This window comes from Entamoeba invadens (genome assembly GCF_000330505.1).
Source record: "Entamoeba invadens IP1 unplaced genomic scaffold scaff_1105074725955, whole genome shotgun sequence".
Taxonomy (NCBI): domain Eukaryota; phylum Evosea; order Mastigamoebida; family Endamoebidae; genus Entamoeba; species Entamoeba invadens.
In genome coordinates this window covers 204,580-228,820 of record NW_004191857.1, presented here as the reverse complement: position 1 = coordinate 228,820, position 24,241 = coordinate 204,580, and the positions used below count along the sequence as shown (strand labels likewise).

Genomic DNA, 24,241 nt, shown 5'->3' with positions numbered 1-24,241 from the left:
TATTCTTTTTTCATTTCAAGTTCTATTTCTTGTGTTTGTTTTGATTCTTTCATATTTATAGTTCGCTCTACTATCATATTAATACATTTTGAATCTATACATATATAATAAATTATATTATACTGTAAACTATATTATATATCATAAATAAAAAATACACTTAAGACACAAACTTGAATAGTATTAATTAATAATACTATAACTATATATATACTATACAACAGAGATATGAAAGCACACGAACTCAAAAAGATAGAGAAGATGCAAACTGCGTCTCAGATGTATGAAAGTCTTGCGGTGTTTTGCGACACAATTCTTGCAGACAAACCATATGACCCACAAACGCACATGAAAATGTATTCAACGTGTATTTCATATTGCCAGCAATCAACATCAAACCCATTGAAACTCTACCAAATGATTCAACAGAAGTGTGTCATGAAACTGAAAGTTTTACTCAAAGTTTGTGTTCTAATAATAACTATTACAACTAATAACAATTGTTATTATTATAATTATAATTATTTTACAACAAAGAAACAAAAACACTAACATCAAGAAGTCGCAAGGAGTGAATGGAGTTGACGCTTTGAATTTTTTTGTCGAAAGTAAAGAAACTTTTTATATGATGTGTTTGAAACTTTCACACGTGTTTTCGTACTTAGACCGCTTCTTTGTGAAACATCAAAAAGCTGTGAATGGCGAGTTCAACGAAGTTGTTTTTAAGCATTGTATGTCCCTCTATTGGAATGACTTACTTAAAGCGAATGGGAATAAAGTCGTCCAATGTGCTCTCAATTTACTTACCGAAGAACGGTCGGAGAGTGTTGCGACGTATCGCGAATTGATTTCGAAGACAATGCGACTGTTTCTCTTTTTCACGAATCCCGAGATGGTGAGTCAAGAAGTAGTTCGGTGTGATGTGTACACGACTTTTTATCAGAGAGAGTACGTAGTCGCTGCGAATGAATATTTTGTCTCGTTACGCGACTTATTTAAGAACTTTGGGATAGCGGAGTTCCTTCAGAAGACCATTGAAATCATCGACTTAGAACGCGACCGTCTTCAGTTTTATGTCTCATCGGAAGTCCAGCGGGAGTTCTGGGCTATTTTACAGAGTTCCTTTATATCCGAGCAATGCAAGTTTATAATAGAAAAGATGTTATCTCTCCTTCGTAAGCGTGAGACCGACGATTTGAAGAAGTGTTTCTCTGTCTTAAAAGATGGTGAGAAGTTACAAGACTCTGTTTCTGTGTTCACTGCTTATTGTGAGGAAGTTGGGAAAGAGCGGATAGAGAACATGGGGAAGTTAATACAGCCGTTTGAGATCATCAAAGAGGTGATGGAGTATTATGAAGATATCGAGAAGCTTATTAAAGAAGACTTTGGGAACCATACATTATACCTCTCAGCCTTTGGGAAAGTGTTTCGTGGTGTTATTAATGGGAACAAGAAAATAGGGAATGGAGATGAAATAGGGAGTGTAGTGCCCGAATTTTTGGCGAAATACTCTGATGTCGTTATTAAGCAGTGTGTTGGTATCGACGAGTTAAATGAGCGACTAGATAGGATCTTTAACATCTACGATTATATCGAGAACAAAGACGTCTTTGAGAATTACTACATTCGAAGCATCGCGAAAAGAATGTTACTGCGCGGGAATACCGCAAATCTGTCGGAGGAGAACTCTGCGTTTGGGAGACACAAGATCAAATTTTCCGCGGCGTTCTCGTTTAAGATCCAAAAGATGATGAGCGACTTACAAGTGTCACAGGACATGTCCACGAAATTCACTGAGAGCGTTCAAGTCCAATTCCCATTCTTTGTCAACATTTTACAGACGTCTGTCTGGCCATTCTTCCCTCAAAATTTCCAATTCACACTGCCACAAGCGTTACAAGAGACACACGTCTTTTTTGAGAAATGGTATGTCAAACAATATCAGAGGAGAAAGTTGGAGTGGTTACACCAATACACAAGAGGAAAGATCAAAACAAATTACTTGAGTAAGATGTATAACTTCTTTGGAAGTGCGTATCAACTCTCAGTCTTAATCCTGTTCAACTCAAATGAAACACTGACCAACGAAAAAATATTCGAACAAATCCATTTGACTATGGACATCGTCAAGAGTGTTGTGGTCTCCTTAGAACAAGTCGGACTTATCAAAGTGGACAACGACGTCATTTCATTAAACACCAATTTCGCAAATAACAAGATGAAGATAGTCTTGCCTTTGCCCAAGTTAATCGCCGCCAAGGAAGTCAAAAAGGAAGAAGAGAAAGAAATCACAGCAGAGCGGGTGGGGATGATCGAGGCGTGTATCGTGAAGTTAATGAAAAGAAATAGGCGGATGGTCCATAACGAGTTAATGCAAGCTGTTGTCACTTCATTGTCTTCACGTTTCAGACCACCCGTCCCTCTTGTAAAACGAACTATTGAGTCCTTAATAGAAAGAGAGTACATGGCTAGATCTGATGTTAAAAAAGACGAATACACCTACATTGAGTAAAATTAGTTCTGTTCGAGTTCTTTTTGTTTTCGTGTCTTGTTTGACATTTCTTCGTATAGTTTATTTTATAGTACATTATATTATATTTTGTTATTATAAGTGATCACCAACAAAATGGTTTGTATTATAATAAAAAAGCTAGAAAGTATCACTTCAATAATTTCCACAATTTTATAGTATTTATTTATAATTTTTTTATAATACATTTGAAATGCGTTGGAATTTATTACGAAAAAAATGAATTCGAAAAGAAAAAGGAATTATATTTTAAGAGAAATTTAGTTTAAATAATCGGGAAATCGTCGTATTTGTATGAATTGATTTTGTTGAATCTATTCGATTTCAACTTATTAATAAACAATACTATTACATCATGAGAATGATGCCGATTTTCTTCATCGTGTTTACAGTGATGTCTACGGAAGTTGATATAACGTGTTCGTCGACGTATTGCTCATCTTGCCCATCATCCCCGACACTGTGCGAGAGCTGTATAGATAACTATATCTTAACGAACAAGCAGTGTGTGTACAAACGATTACTTGGGTGCGAGACGTATGACCGAGAGAAACAAACATGCACACAATGCTCTTCTGGATATTCATATGAATTTACCAAGAACGCATGTGTTAAAGGTGTGGAGTATTGTAAAAGCTTCAGTGGTACTAAATGCACCAGTTGTTACGCCCCATACAGTCTTTCCCCACAAGCAAATAAGTGTGTTGACTGCTCTTCGAAGAAGCCGTACTGCTTGAAAGTGTCAAACACGCAATGTAAAGTCTGTGAGTTGTGTTACCCTGGAATGAAGTTAGTTGATGGTGATTGTGTTGAAGTGACCAATTGCAGGACATATAATGAAATCACATCAAACTGCACAAAATGTGTTGAAGGCACGTACCTTCAAAGTGGTGAATGTGTAGCTGGGGGTATTCCACATTGTTTAGATTACGTCAATAAACAACAATGTAGTGTGTGTGAGAAAGGGTATACCATCAAGAATGCTATTTGTGAAAAGACGACCGACTGCATTTTGTATGAAGCGACTTCAACAAACTGCACGACGTGTGCTCAGGGCTATGGCTTTGAAAATGGGACAAAAGGAGTGTGTGAAAAGTGTGTTGACGCGCATTGCCTTGTTTGCACTGAGAATTCCACAACATGCAAATTATGTGAAGAGAAGTACAACGCATATGATGGTGTATGTGAGACGTGCGATGACGAACATTGTCTTAACTGTAGAAATGCAAAAGATCAGTGTATGATGTGTAAGAGTGGGTACTACCTTTTTAACAACAAATGTACGCCTTGTGGTGATAATACGTGCTTAACAATTGCAGACTCTACACAATGCGCTCGATGTACAAAGAACTGTGTTTATCGTGTATTTCAAGGTGAAACCACTTGTATTTTTGAGGATCACTGTCAGTGGTATTCCTCTGATAAAAAGTGCTTAGGATGTTTGAGTGGATACAATTTGACAGACGACGGGGCATGTGCTGAAAATGGATGTAAAACATATAACACGGGAAAGTGTGTTGAATGTAATAAAGGCTATTATTTGACAAGTGGGTATACATGTTCCAAATGTTCGTCAACATGTTCAACGTGTACCAATGCAGAGGATCAATGTGACAATCTTCAAGAGATCAATACCATTAACAATTGTGCGGTGTACACGGAGAAGAGAGAGACATGTGTGATATGTGAAGACAATTACAAACTGAATGCCAGCAAGTGCGATTTCATTGGATGTGTTTCGACATATCCAGATGGGCGTTGTGTTGTGTGTAGCACCGCAGATGGGGCTGAAAGTTGGTTTACTGATAATGGAAAGTGTGTTCCAAGTTCTTCCGTTATTCATCTTGTGGTAGCCTTCTCTCTCTTAATTTTAATGGTCGTATAATTTGTAGTTCGATCTTATAATCCTATTGAATACCTCAAAACAAAAGATGAGTGAATTAGTCGAGATACTGCTCTACATTCTTATCAACTTTAATGTGTGTTTTTGCCTTAAAAAAGCTCACAACACCAAGTAACTCGACAAAGCGTTCGGGTGGGTTCTCAATTTTAGAGGTCAAAGCCCACAACAAGTCTGCAATTTTAGTTCTTTGCGTGTCATTAGCAAGAATCACCATCACTTCTATCAGTCGAGTCAACTCTTTCAAGACCGTTTCATCATTTTCACTCAAAGAAGACGATATAATGCTTTTCAGTGTCGATAAGTCCGTCACTAAACTCTCCACAAAGGCTCGCTCCTTTTCAGCATTCTTCACAATGTCTTCGCATACTAATTGTCTCTCATTCAAGATCGTTTGTAACTGGGACACCCCATGTTCCATTGGTTTCTCGCGAATACTCCTGTCGACGTTCATCAAGAAGACACATCGTAACAAGACTAATGTCGGCTGTTTCACTTCACTTTTTGTGGACTTCGCGGCAACTCCAATTAACATTAAGAAGACGTCGTTGTTGTTCCTCACAAATTGTTGGAACAAGTTGGGACGTTTGAGTGACTGTCCGATGATTTTCTCGATGTTTGTCACATAATTCTCAACATTCGTCGCATTCTCTTCTCTCAGCAATTGCGTTGCAGACTCCACTAATTGAGGGCAGACTTCCTCAAGTACCTTTGTGTCGGTATTGACGTGATATGCATAGGACCCTCCTCCAAATTGATATAACATTCTTTTAGCCCCATAACTCGCTCCTTTGAATAACGGATCCGTCGCCAATTTCTGCACTGAGTTCTCCCAAATGTCTTTGTCGGTGTTTTCTATCTGCATGTCTCTGTTGTAGTTAAACATGAAGTACATGATATCTACTATGACCTGACACATCTTGACATCAATCTCTTCATATAACACAACATCATCTTCGGTGAACGGAAGACGTGAAGTAGACGTCTTCTCTGTGTTAAACTGTTCACACTTCTTCTCACTGACTTTCTCAACTTCCTTTCCAAATATAGAGAAGAGAGTTTCTTTCACCTTTTGCTTCGACTGTGTGATCGCACCCGCAAATGAACGCGACTGTGCAACAGAAGGCAGTGGAAGTATGCCACCCAAATAGTCATACATTGTCCTCTTAAGAACGTTTCGCGTGTATTGTTGGTAGTATTCAAAGTCCAAAGACCCTAAGAAGTGACTCAAAAGTAACAGACAGATATACGTTGTCTCGGTCTTACTTTCTTCCGTGACTGCAATTAATCTGTCGACTATCGTAAGAGCAAGTTCCTCTGAAATTCGGTAGTTCTGTTGGAACAAAATCCAGTAGAGTGCAATAGCGCACACTTCAAATCGTTGTGGGGTGTCCGTCAACAAAGACAAACAGTCGAGTAACCCTATGAGTATTGCATTCATCTTCTCATCGACTTCAACAAACGCCCTTTCATTGACTACTTTAGTGAAATCCACTTCTTGTGTCTCAGTGACAGTGTGCATCTTCTCTTCGTTCGAATTGGCTTGAATGGCTTGGAGACTTTGTCGCACATTCGACACAAATTCAATTTGCACTTCACCTCCATGTTCTTCGATTTTCTTTTCCGTGGAGACTATTTTGGCGACTTGTGTGACTATACGTACTATGTAACTTGTGTCTTCCAATCGAGGCTCGACTTCTTGATAATAACAGCAGACGGCGTTTAGTCCGGCCTCAGCCAATTTCATAGGCAAACTGAAAATTGTTTTCAAAACCTCAAAGTGTTGTTTATAGTGAGCCTTATAATTTTGGAAGATGTCGATGTTCCTCATTAATGTTGTTGTAATGCACGAAACAAGTGACTCCGTCAACTCAACTTGACTCAAAATAGTACCACAAAGGTTCGTGACAAACCTTGGATTTGTATTGTTATAGTCCATTAGAGCTTGTTGGTACTCTACATGTGCATCATTCACATATAATATGTACTTTACCCATTCTTCTTTAGTGTTGTTCTTTCTCATATTCTCGTTAATAAGTTTCAAGTACTCAGTAACTAAAGTTTGCGACTGATCGTCGTTGACCAAACTCTTCTTTGTCGATTCACACGACTTCTCGAGGACTTTAAACTTTTTTGTTTTCAATCGGTCGAGTGTCTCGACAATAAGACTCTTCGACGCATCTCTGTCTTTCGAGTATCTCGTGACCATAAATATCGACTCGATAATTTCAACAGCGGTCTTACAAAGCTCTTCCGCTGTGTTAACTGTCGCTTTCTCTTCGTCTTCTTTCATCTTGCCAAACTTGTCTTCTTTCCGTTCTTCGTAGTTAAATAGTTCGTCGCGTTCTGCATAGACTTTGACCGCCTCAAATTGCAACGACGTCTCATTTCCGGGTTCCGAGCAATATGAGAACATCAGTGGTTTCGTGTCAATAGCCTCTTCTTTACTTAAAGGGATATCATACCACCTATTACCCTCTCCAATAGGGAAACTCCTCTTTGCAAAATTGATCTGCTTTGGCGACTTCTCTCCAACAAGTATTCTGATGCCACGAATCACCTTATTCTTCACATACATGTGTGTTTTATATAGAGTAACCCCACCACTCGGAACTATGATCTTACTCCTCGACTCTTGCACTTCACATTGGTCTGCTGGGACACACTCGTAGTTCTCAAAGAACGTCTGTGACGTCAAATTCTTTGGTTTGAGTTTCTCGATGGTTTCAAGTTCTTCCGTCTCACTCAGAGCAACAAGGTCTCCATCTTTCGTCGCAACATACACAATCTTCCGAGAAGCGTCGTAACACATCCCACCGACATTCTTGTTCTCATACAACTTCAAGTAATTCATTCCATCTTCAAACAACTTATGAGCGACTACGCACTTCATTTCCTGTGATACTGAGATCAACGTGTTCTCCGTCGTTTCTAAGAATGTCGTCGGCACAAATTCAAACGTCGTTGCAATCGTCTTCTCCATCTCGCCTTTCGAGTTCAACAACAAGAACCACGAGTCAAATTCCTCATTGATCGCTAGCAACAGATTTTCACGTTGAAGGTATCTCAAGATATATACTCCTTCAATCAACCCACTTCGATATTCCATATCGAGTTTTTTACTCACCTTTTCAGTCGAAAATTCAGTGGGGAGGTCCTCTGATAATATCGCATTCTCAGACGTACTCATCACGATTTTCCGTGGCGTCGTTGCTGTAATGACGCATGACAAGATGTCACCAACAATTGGGCGATATTCTGCTATACTTTCTATCATCGAGATCCGGTCTATATAGTACGAATCTAAGCTAAAGATCCTCACAAATGTCGGTGTAATAACAGCAAGTGTCTTTGCATCAATAAATTTGATTTCCATAATGAAGACATCCTTCTCAATACAATCCATCACTATATCAATTTGCTTTGTTTCTTCTTGAGTCCACAACAGGACTTCTACATTTCTAAATCCAGAGACAGCTATAACTCCATCTTTGAAGGGATTGTTGATCACCTCGACTATCTCAAAAGGTACTTCGAGAGAGATATCTTCTTCTTTCCTCTCACTCTGTTCAGCTAATTCTTTCAATTCAATTTTGTGAACTTCATTGCGCTGATACACGTGATACAAATAAGTGCTGTCGCAACAGATCAAATTCTGCTTCATAACTCCCTTTTCTATCAATGGTATACTTCGCGTATTCTGCGACGTCGCCATTTTCAGCCATTCTTTGCTCCCAACACATTTCTCTGTAAACCCTAAAGCTATCCCTTCATATTGCGACATAATCCGCTTCTTAAATAACGCGTCAAGGGCTTTACTCTTCCCAACTAATTTGACTTCCTTCCACTCGTCGTCGCTCTTCTCGACTATTTGTAATAATTTGTTTAACACACTTGGTAACATTGAATCACGATTTAATGCACGCAAGATGAGTTGTTGCTTTTTGTCCTTCACGACGTCTTCTTTATTTCTCTTCCTTTCCTTCTTCCGCTCTTCCTCTGTTTTACACACACACGGGCAGTTGAAATACTCCCTACCTATATATACAGTGTCGTGTCCGTCATGACAATTTCTCACACAAACAGCACAACAATCCACTTCACAAGTATAACAATGGTACATGGGTTGGACATACGACTGTTCAAACTCCTTCGTACACTTCGCGTTGTCATCGATGTTACTCTTCACCTTCTTCTCCGGTATCGGGACACGCATAACGATCTTCTGAAGCTCATTTAACATCCCACTGATCCCTTCGACTTGTTCATGATCCAAACTCTTCACACTTTCTATGATCCCTTGAAGCCACCCATTCAATCCAATAACTACAGTGGAGAAGTCTCCGGCCTCCAGTGCAAATTCGGAGACCACTCTAAAGTATCGATTGATGTGGGCAGGGTACTTTTCAAAGACTGTTTTGAATGCTTTAGTCAATGAATTGATGGTGCCAGAAGCAGATGAATTCCCAGTGACCGCATTGATCTTCATAATTTTTGTAACAAAAGCAAAGAAGGTCACTGTGCTCTGTGTTTCTGCATGTCTGAAGATATTCATTTCATCAGTGTAGCCGACTATCTTTTGTACCGCCCACGCCGCAAATAAGTCTCCTCCACCCCCTTCAATTGCGGTAGAGATCTCTTCTTTGATCTCCGGACTAGCTTGACACAGACGTTCAACAAAAGACATGATAGAGTCTCCTAACTCTTTGTCACTTACTTCTGCAGCACATTTCAAATAGATCATCACACTTGGTTTTCGATGGTAACTATTTAATTGATAGTAATACATCTCTCCTCCAACACGTCCATGACTCTTTGCATCCATCACTTCATCGACTTTGTCTTTCATCACATCGAAAAACGCTCTCACAATAGGAACAAACTGGTGGTATTTCTTCTTCCCTTTTTGATAGTTAATTAAGAACCCATCGATGAAGTCATCGATGATCGGCATCACTGACTGACTCATCATCGGCCCAGCTAAATTCTCACCACACAATCTCTTCGCTACAGCCTCAGTCTCTGCAAATACAAACTTCCCCAAATAACTCCCAGAAAGTCGGAAAAGGTCTTTCATGAAGACATTCTGTTGATAGTTCCCAACTATATTATCTCTCTCACACACTTGTTGCGCTAACCGCAAAACACTCTCTATCATCATTTGCGTCGAACTGATTTTCGATCGAGTCGTTGCAGTGATTGGGTGGTAACAGACGCCTTCTAAAAGATACCCTATTGGATTGACTACCTCTTTCATAGTAAACCCAATCCGATCACCAAACTCCTCTGTCGCTTTCTTCGAGTTTTCGCCTCCACCCAACTCGATGAGTAAGTCCTCGATCACTTCAAAAGAAATCCCGCGGTACATGATGTTCACCAACAACGCAGAAATCACTTTGGGGACCCCACTCGTATATATAAAGTCCGGCCACTTCTGTTTTAATTCCTCTGCAAACAAGCGAATGTATTTGGCTAGGATTTCAAAGAGACTACTTGGACTCTTGACGCACATTTCAAAGCACGCCTGACCATATTCAGAGATGGGGACGATTGGGACGTTGTCTAATATAAACATTTTATTGACCTTCTTACTCTGAACTACATTCTTCTTCTCATTTGGATTCTCTTGGTACTCCGCAATAGTAGAAACAGTCCTCAATTCACTCAATAACATCTCTCGCTGTGTTACGTCTTTACCGTCTTCTACTTTGTCATCTTCTTTGATCTTTATAACGACTTTCTTCCGAACAAGTAAATTGTCGTCTTCTACTACTTCCTCCTCTACTTCATTCGCTTCCTCCATTTTACGAACAACACCGGCTACCATCTCGGGCGTCCAGATATGGCAATTGATCGTGTCAATGAAGATCTTTGCTGCGGCTTCTGCGTGCCACTCGCACTTTGTTTTCAGTTCTTCAGAAATTGCATTTAAAGTTGACAAGACGTCTTTGAATATTTCTTTTGCGTTTTTGGAAATGCCATCGGGGGCTTGGACAATATCATACGTGTAAATGTTCAGCCAGAGTCCCATGACTATCAGTCCATCATTCAGTCCAAAAGTAGTGAATGGCTTTGATTGTGTGAATATCGAGTATATACTTTTTGGTGGTGGTAACAAAGAGAGGAGGGACACAACATTATGGAACAAGTACTCTCGCAATATTTGTGAGAAGACGTCGTCTTCTTTGTTCTTCATTTTCAACAAGTCGAGTAATTGAATGTACCCTTGGTTATACATACTCTCTTTCATTAATCCGTCGATATTTGCTTTCCTCTCAGATATCGCCTTCCTCATTCTATTCAAAAGTCGGTCATGTGTCTCGTCTCGCATGATTGTATAGAACTTGGCATATCCATAGGGAGGTATATTCGTCCTTTGACTTCTTTTCAAGTCGTCGAACATTGAGGTATTCATCTCGAAATACTGAGGTACCTCTAAGTTCTCAGACTCTTCCAATATGACTTTACGTGACATTAACACTCTTCTGATCTCTTCCATCAATTCAGAAGCGTTTTCCAGTGTATACGTTAACATGAAGTGGAGCATTAAAGTGACTCTTGATATAATAAGCTTCGTCTGGTTATTCAAATTGTCTTTAAAATTGGTCAACAAATTGAACATCTTCTTGATGAACCCTTGTTTCGTCTCTTCTTTGAAAGATGTGTATATCAATAACATCAAAAGGACGTATTCATGTGCTAAATTCTCTCCCCCATTCCAATTCTTCTCCTTCATATTCTTCTCGAGTGTTTTTATCATTGATTCCCACAAATTAACTGCTTGCATATCATCATCTTCTTTGTTCGTTTCATCTTTCTTTCTTGATGATATTCTGATCGTCCACACACGCGCAAGAAAGACGAGAAACTCTACAGGAACTACTACAGGATACTCCTTTGCTTGTTTTCGAATCAAATATCCCATCAATTGGTCTGACAACCAATTATAATTCACTAGCGAACTACACAGACTTCTTAAGTTCATAATAGTCTCTCTATCCTTCACCAAAGGCCCACATGGACTTGTTGTATTTTTAATTAATGGAGCTGACACAGACTGCACTGATGTTAAGAATATGATCACGTCCAAATGTATCGCATTAAAATACTTCTTCACGTAATTTCTGAGTTCTTCATTGTTTGATTCTCCAAAGACGTATATCGACAAATATAACGGCAGTGATCGCGTGATGTCATAATCCACTTCCGTCGTTATTTCCCCTTTATTCTTAATTGTTGTAGTATTAGAAGATAACATTTGTACCTCTTCAGTCTTATTCGGAATCGTTTCGTTACTACTCAACTTCCTTGGTGAGACCATCCCATCTTTCCTTGGCGATAAAAGACCGTCTTTCCGTGGTGAAACAAGTCCATCTTTTCTTGGTGATTTAGCACCAGTAACATTAAGTTTCAGTGTAGAAATCGTTCGTGGACTTTTGAGGAAAGCAGATGACTTCATCGGACTCTTCTCTTCTGTTTTTGTTGTTGAGAAGTTGAGTCGCGTCATCGACTTCATCATTTTATTGGACTTCTCAGCAACTTCTCTGATTGGTCGCACGGGTCTTCCTTTGCTTTGTTTGCTCACTTTACTCACCAAAGTCTCTTGAAACCCTACACTCAAAAAGCTGAGGACAAGGAGAGCAAAAATGGTGTCTAAAAATGCTCCATTTGGTGAGAGAATGATAGTCGCAAGTACTGCGTTCGTTTGTAGTGCAAGTGCGTCGAATGAGACATCAAACACTTTCAGTTTTAACTCCGTCGATGACACATTTCTATATGAACTCTCGTCCACCACATATTTCTTGTCACTCGCAATCTTTTGAAAGACTTCTCTTGAGAACGTTAAAGCAACTGCCATCGGATACAAACACGGCATTTCCGTCACATCTTTTGTATCGTTTAAATTGCTCATAAACTCCTTTAAGTTGAAATTGGAGGGTAAAAGAGTTAAGAACAAATGTGACGCACAATACGCTTGCATGTTAGTGAGCACTGTCACATTCCCTATATTATCCCCAATGATAACAGTCGTAGAGTATATAAGAGTAACCAAGTCCTCGCATTGGTTGTGGAATTTGCCTTCTGAGAATGTGTCATGAAGTTCAGTCAAATCAACTAACAGTTGTGCGACTCTCCCCACGCACGTCGGCTCAAACTTTTGGAATGTATTCATCAAGAAGAGCAGAATATTCCCAACTATTTCTAATACTTCTTTACTCGCCGCGTCAGTGTCTTTATGTGTAGTAAATTGGTTCTTCAAATTCCGGATCGGAACTCGAAGAAACTCAAAATACTTCGAAATGCCAAATTCGTCGTAGTTGAACGTTCGTTGCGCTTCTATCACAATTCTCCCAATCAGCTTGACGTTCTCTTCGACGTTTTCATTTCGCGTGACATCTTCAAGTAACAGACTTTTTAATGCAGTCTTGTCGAGGACATTGATGTCACTCACCACTAACTCCTTCTTCCCAAGTAACACACTCTTCATTGTATCCAAACACTCTTTCGAGAGGGTCGGGACCTTTCCATTCAACTTCGAAGCCAATTTTGAGAGTTGAGTGAAGTCACAGAATGCGTCGACGTCGGTTAACAGTTGGAGTGACGCGTTCAAACAGAGCAACTCCGTCTTACGTGGGATCAATTCCGTGTTTTGCGACTTAGTCAAATCGTCCAAGTACATCACGATGAAGTGAATGTATGACGTGACAACCTTTTTTATACGTTCAGTAGTGAAGTATGAACGAAGGGACGCCCATTCATATGACGCTGTGTTAATGAAGTATGAAGTATATGTTATAACTCTCAACATGAACTCTTTCTCTTGTGAAGTCGTCTGAGAAGAAACGTCATTTAATACTAAGACAAATGTTTCTAATGTGTCGAGGTCTGACTCTTTCACTAAAAAGTCGGCTTTTTGAATGTTCGTGGAGAGTGTTGTGAAATACTGTGATACACTCTGCGTCAATTCATCAGAGGAAGTATTAGGCTTCTCCGCCTTAGTCTTACTCTATTTGTGAATATGACACTTTCTCGTGTGGAAAGGAAAATAGGGAAGATTTGATGGATAAAAGACAAACCATTTTTTGAATTTCAAGTTTGATGGACTGTATTGGAGTTCTCCTTTGGACGTTTTTTGGGTATTTGTATAGTTCTAATATGGCTTATTTTATAATTTTAGTATAGTTTTTTTCATTTCACACAGCTCAAGTTTTTTCGAGTATTTTTAATGTAATTTGTGTTTTTTGTTTTTTGAATTTCATAAATGTTTTGATCAAATTACAATGATAGATATATTTATTGTAAATTTATTATGATTGTCGTAAGAATTGTTTTTTTTTAACAAAAAAATAATAAAGCATTCATAGTAAAAATATAATTAATATTGATATTAAAATTTAAAGAACAAAAATTTGTAATGCCAATTGCACTCATCAAACTCAACTCGTCAATCTCGACCGAAGTTCAGAAAGAGATCGTAGAAGAGGCGATGAAAATATTATCAGATACAGTAGGGAAGCCTATATTGTATTGTTCAACTCAATTGGTAATGTCTATTGGTGGGTTTGGGGGTTCGGCGAAAGATAGCGCTTTCATAGACATAAGAAGTATTGGAGGGCTTAAGGGAAAGCAAGAGCCACTTTCTGCAAGGTTTTGTAAAATGCTGGAAGAAAAGGCGGGTATTAAAGGAGATAACATTTACCTTAACTTTACTGAGTTCTCTACAAACAACTGGGGATTTAATCATGAAACATTCTAATTGTTTTAAATACATTTTCTTATAGAAATTAATAATAATTTTTTAATACATATTTTTAAAATTATTTAATTACAGTTTATTATAAAATTATAGTTTTTTGAAAGTATTTGATTTATCGGTAAATATTATAAATGAATGTATTATTTGTACTTAATTATTAAAATGAATTTCCGATATCTTTCAACACGATTTTTTTAAAAGATTTTTATTGATGACATTGCAAATAAAATTAAAAAATATAATTTGTTTTATTATAAATAAATGTAAACAATTAAATTTCAAAATTATGAAACTATTAGACAAATTTAGAACAAAATATTCGTTGTTTGCTTTGAAAATTTAAACCATCTTAATTTCATTACATTATAGTACATTAATCTAAATTTAATTAGTAAGTTTTCATTGTTGAAAATTCTTTCAAAAACCCAAACACAATTTTTAACTAAAATAAAATTATTATAATTGGCAAAAATACTATTATAATAGTAAAACAATACTATTAAAAAATCATACTTTGTATGAAAAATGATTTAAAAATACTACAGTGAGATTTTGGAGTTTAAAAAATTACAAATAGGTGTTAACTATCAATAACGTTTCTTTTGCTAGAATTAGTCTTATTTTTCACAGTACAATGGCAAAAATGAAAAAAATTAACAGTGGCCAAAGGACTTTTCATACGAACTTTTTAAATCATGTCTTTTTGGATTTACCTTGTGGTCTTTGTGGTCGGTGTTTTCAGTACCACAGACAAGACCACAAACATTTGGTGTTTGCGAGACAACGAAGTTATCATTCATGAACAATCAAACGACACGAGTTGTCACTACCCTGGATATTCAGTGGGGTTTGATTATACACAAACTGCGAGTTTGGTCACGTTTACAGTATTTCCAGATTGTTGTTCAACAAACGTCACTATAAAAGAGAACAACAAATTTCACGTGTTAGATGAAGAGGACAATCAATATACCACTCCGCCAAATCGATTACTTGAATTCTATTTTTATGGAACGTTATATGCACGTGACTACTTAAACATCACCATAGAAGAGTATATTGAAAAACTGTCGTGGACGATCAACACGTATTATATAATATCTGGGTCGACTCTTACACTCATGGGGAGAGCGAGTACCAACAAGAAATATCCATATTATATATCAGTGGAGTCGAGGCAATTTAATATATCCAGCCCCACCCCCAATTACGAATATGTTGAAATGGGATTTCAGTGGGGATTTTCACCAACCCTCTTTTTACATGGATATTTGGATGTTGAAATGGTCAATGAAACTGCTCGAGAGAATTGCCAATATCGATATACGACTGTAGGGGATACAGTGAAATATACCAGAGGGGTGAATAACAGTCAATTGAAAGTGGTGTCAGCTTGTGACAGAGGGGGGTATCACCGTATTGAAATATGTGGAGTGGATGTCTTACAAACTGATGATTGTGCATGTTCATATGACAATTATGAATATAAAAATCACGCACAAGACTGCACTTATTTAAGTCGATACTTTGATTTCTATGTCAACCCTAAACAGGACAAGATCCCATATGAACATTTGTGGAATTCATTGATAACAAGTGAGGAAGATACGTTGCTGACAATACGAAAAGGCGCCAATCTAACTTTTTTAGGTGAAGTAGTTTTGAAAAGTCCATTGCGGATAGATGGGAGTGTTTATTTTAAAGGGCAAATAGTTATAGAAAGTACTGAATACGTCTATGACCTTGGCAATTTCTATATTGAAAGTGTTGACTATAGTAAAGTAGATAAAGTGAATAACATATTATTTATTGGAAAGTGCGGAGTCAATACAAGTGAGTGTGATGCTTTTTTGGCGCGGACTCAAATTGATGAAATACGGTGTAATGGCCCACGAAATAGATATGTCAAAAAAGGGAGTGTCATCAATTGTATGTGCACACAAGACGCTTCTGGTAACTTTGAACAAAGCGATTGCAACTACATGACAGAAGATAGACAGAATAGAATGACACTACAATTGACTACAAATTATTCGAGTGGGAATACTACAAAGTATTGGAAAGAGATCATTGGGAAACCATCTGAATCAATTACAATAAGAGGAAGTAGTATTGTTGTCGAAGGGAATTGTGACTTCTCGAAGATCACAAGTGTCGAGGTATATGCTGAACTTCGCTGTGGCAAAATAGTACTTACAAACACAAATAACATAAGAGGAGGATTCAATTCAATAATTAAAACATATGACATTGAAATTATCGGTGTCGTAGATAATTTGAATAGAGGTGCGCTCATTCAAATGAATGAAGGGTATTTTGTTAGTGATGGAAATATGATCAAAGAATTTGATGATACACAAAGTACTTGTTTTGAGCTTGTTACTACCCACCAAGCCGTGTCAGAAACATTGAATGGTGCAACTGACTCAAAGTTTGTGACTTTGGTGTTGGGGAATCTTGTTAGGATATGTCCAAACAATTACACAAATGACGATAAAACAAAAGTGAAATGTCAAGTGGTTGATTACTCATTTGAAACGTTTGAGAATGCCCAATGCCCATGTAAAGGGGATTACTGTGAATTTTATTGTGATTTGAGTCATTATAATATCACAAATAATTCTTTTTGTGATACTATAGAAGGAGACTTGTACTTTTCTGGGGAGAACATTGTGTTACAAAATGTAAGAAGTATAAGGATTTTACACTTCATTGATAACGCACAAGTCACTGTTTTGGGGAATGGGAAAACGACAGTTGACATCGAAATTGAAAGCAAAAACAAAATTGAAATAGTCACACACGACAATATCAATATTGGAGGGATGGGTAAGAGTTTGATCTTCACTTTAAACGAAACACAAGGTGCAAAGAAAGTGCAAATTACTGGAAAGTTTGTAGATTTGTATGTGGATGTACCAAATGGCACATCCTTTGAGTTGACACAAATTGCGTCAATATTCAATACAAAGTCGACTGGTGGGTTTAAAGTGGTTGGGACTTATTTGGTATATTTGTCCACCTTGAAGTGTCAAGTTGGACATTTAGTGGATAACGAATTTGTTTGTGATTCGTGTGGACAAGGTGAAGTGTCAGGAAAGTGCAAAGAAAGTATCACAGTGACGCATTGTGAGGAGTACAGTAGTGTTGGGTTATGTAAAGAGTGTTTTGAGGGGTGGTATTTAGAGAGTGATATTACAAACAGTTCATTGATTTCACAGAAGTGCATTGAGTGTTCTGACATCAATTGTCTTCGGTGTAGTAAGAGTGAATGTCTCAAATGTAAAGATGAAATGAAGACAAGTGGCAATGGATGTGTAATAAATCGAATTGCGAAATGTGTTTCACAGATCAATGGAAATTGTGTTAAATGCAATGAAGGCTATTTTGTAGTGAATGGGAATTGTAAAATTTGTGGAGAGCATTGTAAAAGTTGTGTTTCACAAATAGAGTGCACTATTTGTGACTACAATTATAAACTGATGAATGGTACATGTTTAACGAGTTTAGAAGGTGTTATAGAAACAACAAATAGTATTCTCTCGTGTCCAGTTGGCTATTTCAATGACAAAAGTACTTGTAAGAAATGTATAACAAACACAACTTTTGGTGATTCCTGTATGAGATGTACAAAGACGGAGTGTTTGACATGTGATGGACAAAATTCTATAATTGATGGGAAGTGCCAAGCAACAAATGGTGAGTGTGATATAATTAATGATAGCAAATGTCAAAGATGCAATTATGGGACATTCAACAAACCATATTGTGAGACGTGTGACACATTATGTGAATCATGTGTAGGATCACATGGGGAGTGTTTGGAGTGTTCAACGACATCACAAGACATATGGCTTTTCAATACAACTTGTGAACAAATTGTGAGTACCTCCCTCTTTCCATATATTAAAACAGAAGATGAGACATATTCCCAGTGTGTCATTAATCACTTTGGCACTTGTATATCATGTTCGAGTGGATACTATGTGAATAACACAAAATGTGTACCTTGTAGTTCACACTGTGCAAGTTGTTTTAACTCCACAATTTGTCTATCATGTACGAATGCCACAGATTCATTGGTCAATCATAACTGCCTTACTGATGACAAGTTAAGTGAGTCATGTAAAGTCATGACTATATCTAAAATAGGGTGTGCAATCTGTATGGATGGATATTATCGAAAGGGCACTGAATGTTTTAAATGTCCAGTTGGTGTGGAGTTGTGTGTATTCACTCAAAATGTCGTCCAACCCATTTCGTGTACATCTGATTACTTTTTGTTCAACGCTAATGAATGTGTTTTGTACTCTAACATAACCCATTGCGCGTCGTTTGATAAAAATGGGTGTGCAAAGTGTGAGGACACTTATTATATGTCCAACTCGTATTGTTCAAAATGTGTTTCCAATTGCCAAAAATGCACTTCGAGCACCAGTTGCGTGTTATGTGAAAGGGATTATGTCCTTTCGAATGACATTTGTGTTGATTACACGAACATCCAATTTTGCACGAGTTCTTCGAAGAACAAATGTGATTCGTGTGACACGTTTCACAAGTTAGAAAATTCCATTTGTGTGCAAAAGTCTCTTTGGTGGATATCACTGATCGTATTAGGTGGAGTTGTACTACTTGTAATAATCTTGTACTTTACAATCACTTATATTCTTCGTAAAGCAATTCGACTCAAACAGGAGAACACGATGAATCTCAGTGACATCTTCACATTCTCTCGCTTCATAGAGGCACTTCCTGGGATATTAGTCACACAGAAAACGTTCACATTATATGATGAAGACGCTATTCCAGTGAATGAAGAGACTCCTCTTAAAATAGTTGTTGCAAATAGTGGGAAACATAAAGTGAAGATACAACCCAGTTTTGTAGTATCGAAAAAGTATGACATGTCGATCACCCCAAGTCTTGTCTTTTTACGACCAGGAAAGGCAATTGAATTTGTAGTCACGGTCCACCCCATGTGTTCCACTAAAATCGAACAACAAATAGTCTTCTCCGTCTTTAACTTCCACGTTGGGCAGGAGTTACAGTTTACAATAGGCCTTTCTGTGCAAACGCAGCAATCGAGTATCATAGATCCCGACGAATTAATTCAGAAGAAGCAAATAGGGGAGGGGACGTTTGGTGTAGTCTTTCTTGGTGATTACCGAGGGAACAAAGTAGCCATCAAGCGGTTGAAACCCAAAATGTCGAATGGAGACAATCAAGAAGAGGAGTTTTTACACGAGGTAGAGATGTTAGAGAAGTTTCGAAGTGATTATATCATTCATTTTTATGGAGCTGTATACTTAGGGGATGAACGTGCGATTATCACTGAATTTGCGCAGTATGGGAGCATCGAGAAGATGATTGAGAGTAAAGAGAAGAAGCAAGTGAGGCGAAGTCTACGAGTGAAAATGCTACAAGACACTGCAAAAGGTATTATGTATTTACACAACAATGGGATCTTACACAGAGATATTAAACCGGATAATATGTTAGTCTTAATAGTCGACGCTAATGTCCGTGTCAATGCTAAACTGACTGATTTTGGAAGTGCAAGGAATATCAATTTGATGATGACGAATATGACATTTACTAAAGGCGTGGGAACACCTTCGTTTATGGCGCCTGAAGTACTCAATAAAAAAAGATATAAAACAGCTGCAGATGTATTCTCATTTGGTGTCACTATGTACTCCGTGATGATTTGGGACGATCCATATCCTAAAGAATTATTTAGTTACCCGTGGATCGTTGCCACTTTCATTGCTGAAGGTAAAAGAAGACCAAAAGCAAACTTACCAGATAGAATGTATAACCTCATTTCGCAGTGTTGGACGGAAGATGTTAATGCGCGACTTAAAATAGAGGAAGTGGTTGAGAAATTAGAAGAACTATTAAAAACAGACTATAGTAAATAAGTGTTATTTAGCACTTTGTTCATTAGTAAAAATTAATACTATTTATAACATTTTTTATAGTATTGTATTGTTGTTTCTTAAACTATAATAATAACATTTTTTATTATTTATTTGGAAAAAGGTAAAACTATCAAATTATAAAAACATTTTATTAATAACATTTTGTTTAATATAAACTAAATACAATAAAAACTTCTATCTACTATTGCTTATTCTATAATTAATATATTAAAATTGTAATAAAATATTAACTATCGGATTGATAGTTTTATTTTTAAAACAACCAAAAGTTACAATAAAATAGTATTTATATTAAAAAATATGGTTATATCAAGTATGAAAAAATAATATAATTAAATAAAACGACAATTAACAATTAATTCATTAAAACAACTTAATTTAAAAAATAACGAATTAAACGGCAAAAATACAATTAACGTATTACATAAGGAAAATTTTTATTTCAAAAATATAGCAAACGAAACTATTAAAAGCCACTATTTTTTCTTTGTAAATCTTTAAAAATAGACATTTTTTTAAATATTATACAATTAATTATAAATAAGTCTTTTATAATATAAACTTTGGGAAATCAAGACACACAAATTTGTTTTTAAAAATAAAATATTATCACAAAAGTAATTGGTAATAAAAAGTTAAAAATGCCGCCATTCATGAAATAATCTTTTTTCCAAAAAATCTCATTTACATTTTTTTACAACAATAAAAATGTATCAATATTAATAGTATATTAATAGTATTATATGATACATTGAAATGAACTGTTAACAAAAAAACGAACATTGTTGACTTCAATTATCGACTGAAAAATAAGGAATTACCATATGTTAAAAAACATTCAATTCCAATTATGAAAATTGCCTTCAAAAAAACGGCCAAACTCAAATTCCATCTTTCTTTTGATGTCGAAGTTCACACAACCAATACCTGTACACGCCGTTGATTTGAAGTTTGTCATTCCTTTAATTTTAACTGCTAAATTTATATAAACTCACTCATAGTGACTTGACAAGCGAAAGCTGTTCATTCGACACAAACTACATCCCAATGGATTTCTCTATCCCCTCACGTGGAAAGTCTCCAATCGGATTCGATGATAGTAGCCTCCCTGTTAGTAACTCGGGAAGTCGCGTTGGAAGTCGTGTGTGTAGCAGAAGGACTGATGTGATGTCTCCTCTCGACTTTTTCGGTAGTGGAAATATGGCCATGAGAGAGGATTTGTTCATCTTTAGATGATTGTTTTTATTCGTTGGTTTATTGAATTGTTTAAATAACATTTTATAAAACACTTTAAATAACATTTTAAATAATATTTTCTTTTTTTAGTATAAAACATTTTTAAAAACAAAAAAAATAAGAAAAGCTGAAATTACAAAAATAGAGCCAAGAGAATGAGGAATAATGATGAGAAGATACTAAGGCTGCTGCTGCGAAGATTGATTACCTTTTCATTGACACATTTTCCTGATGTAGAACATTTGAAAACATCAAAACAGGTCCCACATGTTGGTCGACATTCTTTAGTGAATGGATTTGGACCGTCTTGAACCGTATCGTTATCTAAAGTAAGACATTCTGTATGTTCACAATCAAAAGAAGTACTGTTACAATCTGGTTGATCAACATATATGTCGGATCTGATAAGATAAGATGTTCCAATCGAAATTTTACTTCCTATTGATGTACCAAATACAAAAGAAACAGTATTTGAAAACAACTTGATTTTTTTGCTAAATAGAGCTCTTATTTTCACTTCACCAGAAGTTTCGTTGATTGTCATTTTTGTTTTCAAGTTCTGCTCGGTGTATTCGGTGTTTTCTTCGTCGATTTGTTGATAGTTTTTAGTCAATTCCAAATCGGCTCTTTTCAACATAAATCCTTCAAAGTTGGTGATTCTGAATTTAAAAATAAACTCTCTGAAGTCGTTATTCATCAAAATTTCAGTTGGATAGAAAAATGATAATTTGGTTTCAGTTTCTTCAATGTTCAACACTATATTTGCAAGTGCAGAGTCATACATTGTTCCTGTAGCGTCCATTTTGATATGTTTAATATACCATTTAAAAAACATGGTTTCTTCAAATGTACTGCCTTCTTCAAAGACTTGCGTTTCAGTAAAGAACTTGCACTTGAGTATCTTGTTTTGTTCAAATCTGACACCTGACACATATCGATCCCCAGTGGCCAAATTGATATTATCAATATTAATATTTTCACTGTCCAAAGCTATTAACGAAACATAAATATTCTCATTGTATAAAGGAAGAGTGAATGTGTCATCAAGATTCTTGTTATAATACAACAATTCTTTTGTTGAGATTCGACCAAATCCGATCATTGATTGCACTTTATTGGCATTCACTATTTGCACATTTACTTCAGTTTCGGTTCTGTTAAGAACAAAAAGTGTTGGTGTTGCAGATATTCCAATATCACTGAATGAAACAGTCACTTGTGTCATATCTTCAGCTTGGTTTTCAAAACCGCCTGTAAAAGTAGTGAATAGTTGTGGAGTTACACTTATGAGTCTCTCCTCTTTGTCATCAGTTAAATTTGGTCTGTCGTAATTACGGTATCCAGCTATCATACAATTCATTTGACTTTGTGACGGGCCGATGATTTGAAGCCATTGCCCACATCTGTTTACTGTTCTTGAAGCTTTATGAAGGAACATCATATTTTCATGGACATAACACGCCAAATCCAAATTCATTGCTAAAACCTCATTCTTTGGATTTGGTATCCGATCATAACAATCCCATGACTTGGTCATGTATTTCGCATTTGTATCCATATCTATCGCACCAAAGTCGATCATACAGACTCTATGATTTTGATCTTGTGATTCTACAAGTTCAAAGAATGCCGTGACAAAGAGTAAATGTATTACTGTGGAGATCATTTTGAGTGATTTGAGTGATTTGAATAATATAATCTGAGTTTATATACTGTACAAAGGAGAGCGGTTATAATTAAAAGGTGTTAAACTGAAATGGATGGTAAAAGAATATAACATTATAATATTTTTTATTTATTTATACCTTTTTTAAAACTTGAATCAGAGTTTATAAGTTTAGCGGATAAGTGTTTTGTACTCCCGGCTTTTACTCATTATGCAAAGATAATAAGTTGTTTAACTGACGATAATTCTTGTTTCAAACAAAATACAATCCCTTTATCACAAAGGCAAGTATCTAAAAATAAAAAAGGAAGTAAAGTACTATCTGGCAGGTGGAGTAAAAATGAATCTCTGACAATTAATTGGTTGAGTTCTTTGATGTCTTTCATTTTATTGGAAGAAAGGAACGGAATTAGATCACAAAAATGAACGATGAGCACAAAATAGTGCAATTTAATAATCTTTTTATTTTTTATTCTCTTCATTTTTAAAATAATCAACTAAATGTTGTAGTTGAATAGCTATTGCTCCTAAAATCTAATTGGAATTTTTTAATTAATTCGTTTTTTATCGTTTATAGCTTTTTTGAAACAACGCTTTTGGCTCCTCAATAATTTCACAAAATGGTCGGTAATCATTCAACGACAAAAAACGTCTTTTGCTATTGATCTTATCATTACACTTTATCAATAGAATTGTATTAGCTTTTTAATAGTTATTCTGATGGTTATCACGATAAAAAAGGCGGGTTTATGTAGTAATGATATTCCTTCAATTTTTATTTTTGGTAATCTGAATATATACCATCCCGAGTTCATTAGATTTGTTCATCTCTTTTTTAATTGAAAGTAACGGTCTGTTAGCTATAAATAAGAGACGTTATTTTTATAAATATCATTGTATTTTTTATGTTTCTTATTTTACACCACAGTCATGCCTCGTAAAAATTTGCCTTTTTAAAAAAAAGACTGAAGAATCTCTTTTTTGCGGCAAATAAATCGTTTATGGTAAAGGTATTTTTAAAATTGTACAAATAAACGGGACATTAGGTAATATTGAATTTCCGTTCAACATGACAACGCTAAAAAAAGCAGATTTTTTTTAAAAAATAAGAATTTGATTATTTTTTTATTATCATCATAATTAGCGCATGTTTTTAATTAACATTTTGTTAAAAAAACAATAATTCATAAAAAATGTGATTTAAACAATA

General features: G+C 36.2%; 7 protein-coding genes across 7 annotated transcripts; 5 read left to right on the top strand and 2 right to left on the bottom strand.

The window, feature by feature from the left end:
* Nucleotides 1-228: 228 nt before the first annotated feature.
* Nucleotides 229-2,512, top strand: EIN_113900 (cullin-2, putative; the record flags this gene model as incomplete). Its single annotated transcript, XM_004185564.1, has 2 exons — nt 229-462; nt 560-2,512. The coding sequence occupies 2 exons, from the start codon at nt 229-231 to the stop codon at nt 2,510-2,512; spliced, it is 2,187 nt and encodes a 728-aa protein (XP_004185612.1).
* A 373-nt stretch (nt 2,513-2,885) lies between these two features.
* EIN_113890 (hypothetical protein) lies at nt 2,886-4,415 on the top strand (the record flags this gene model as incomplete). The annotated part of the gene is made up of 1 exon (XM_004185563.1): nt 2,886-4,415. The coding sequence occupies one exon, from the start codon at nt 2,886-2,888 to the stop codon at nt 4,413-4,415; it is 1,530 nt and encodes a 509-aa protein (XP_004185611.1).
* Nucleotides 4,416-4,470: 55 nt separating this feature from the next.
* EIN_113880 (hypothetical protein) lies at nt 4,471-13,510 on the bottom strand (the record flags this gene model as incomplete). Its single annotated transcript, XM_004185562.1, has 2 exons — nt 4,471-13,437; nt 13,508-13,510. 2 exons carry the CDS (start codon nt 13,508-13,510, stop codon nt 4,471-4,473), a joined length of 8,970 nt encoding a protein of 2,989 aa, XP_004185610.1.
* Nucleotides 13,511-13,845: 335 nt separating this feature from the next.
* Nucleotides 13,846-14,187, top strand: EIN_113870 (hypothetical protein; the record flags this gene model as incomplete). Its single annotated transcript, XM_004185561.1, has 1 exon — nt 13,846-14,187. One exon carries the CDS (start codon nt 13,846-13,848, stop codon nt 14,185-14,187), a length of 342 nt encoding a protein of 113 aa, XP_004185609.1.
* A 695-nt stretch (nt 14,188-14,882) lies between these two features.
* Nucleotides 14,883-20,108, top strand: EIN_113860 (protein serine/threonine kinase, putative; the record flags this gene model as incomplete). The annotated part of the gene is made up of 1 exon (XM_004185560.1): nt 14,883-20,108. The coding sequence occupies one exon, from the start codon at nt 14,883-14,885 to the stop codon at nt 20,106-20,108; it is 5,226 nt and encodes a 1,741-aa protein (XP_004185608.1).
* Nucleotides 20,109-21,031: 923 nt separating this feature from the next.
* EIN_113850 (hypothetical protein) lies at nt 21,032-21,365 on the top strand (the record flags this gene model as incomplete). Its single annotated transcript, XM_004185559.1, has 2 exons — nt 21,032-21,078; nt 21,131-21,365. 2 exons carry the CDS (start codon nt 21,032-21,034, stop codon nt 21,363-21,365), a joined length of 282 nt encoding a protein of 93 aa, XP_004185607.1.
* Nucleotides 21,366-21,498: 133 nt separating this feature from the next.
* Nucleotides 21,499-23,031, bottom strand: EIN_113840 (hypothetical protein; the record flags this gene model as incomplete). The annotated part of the gene is made up of 1 exon (XM_004185558.1): nt 21,499-23,031. The coding sequence occupies one exon, from the start codon at nt 23,029-23,031 to the stop codon at nt 21,499-21,501; it is 1,533 nt and encodes a 510-aa protein (XP_004185606.1).
* Between the last annotated feature and the right edge of the window lie 1,210 nt (nt 23,032-24,241).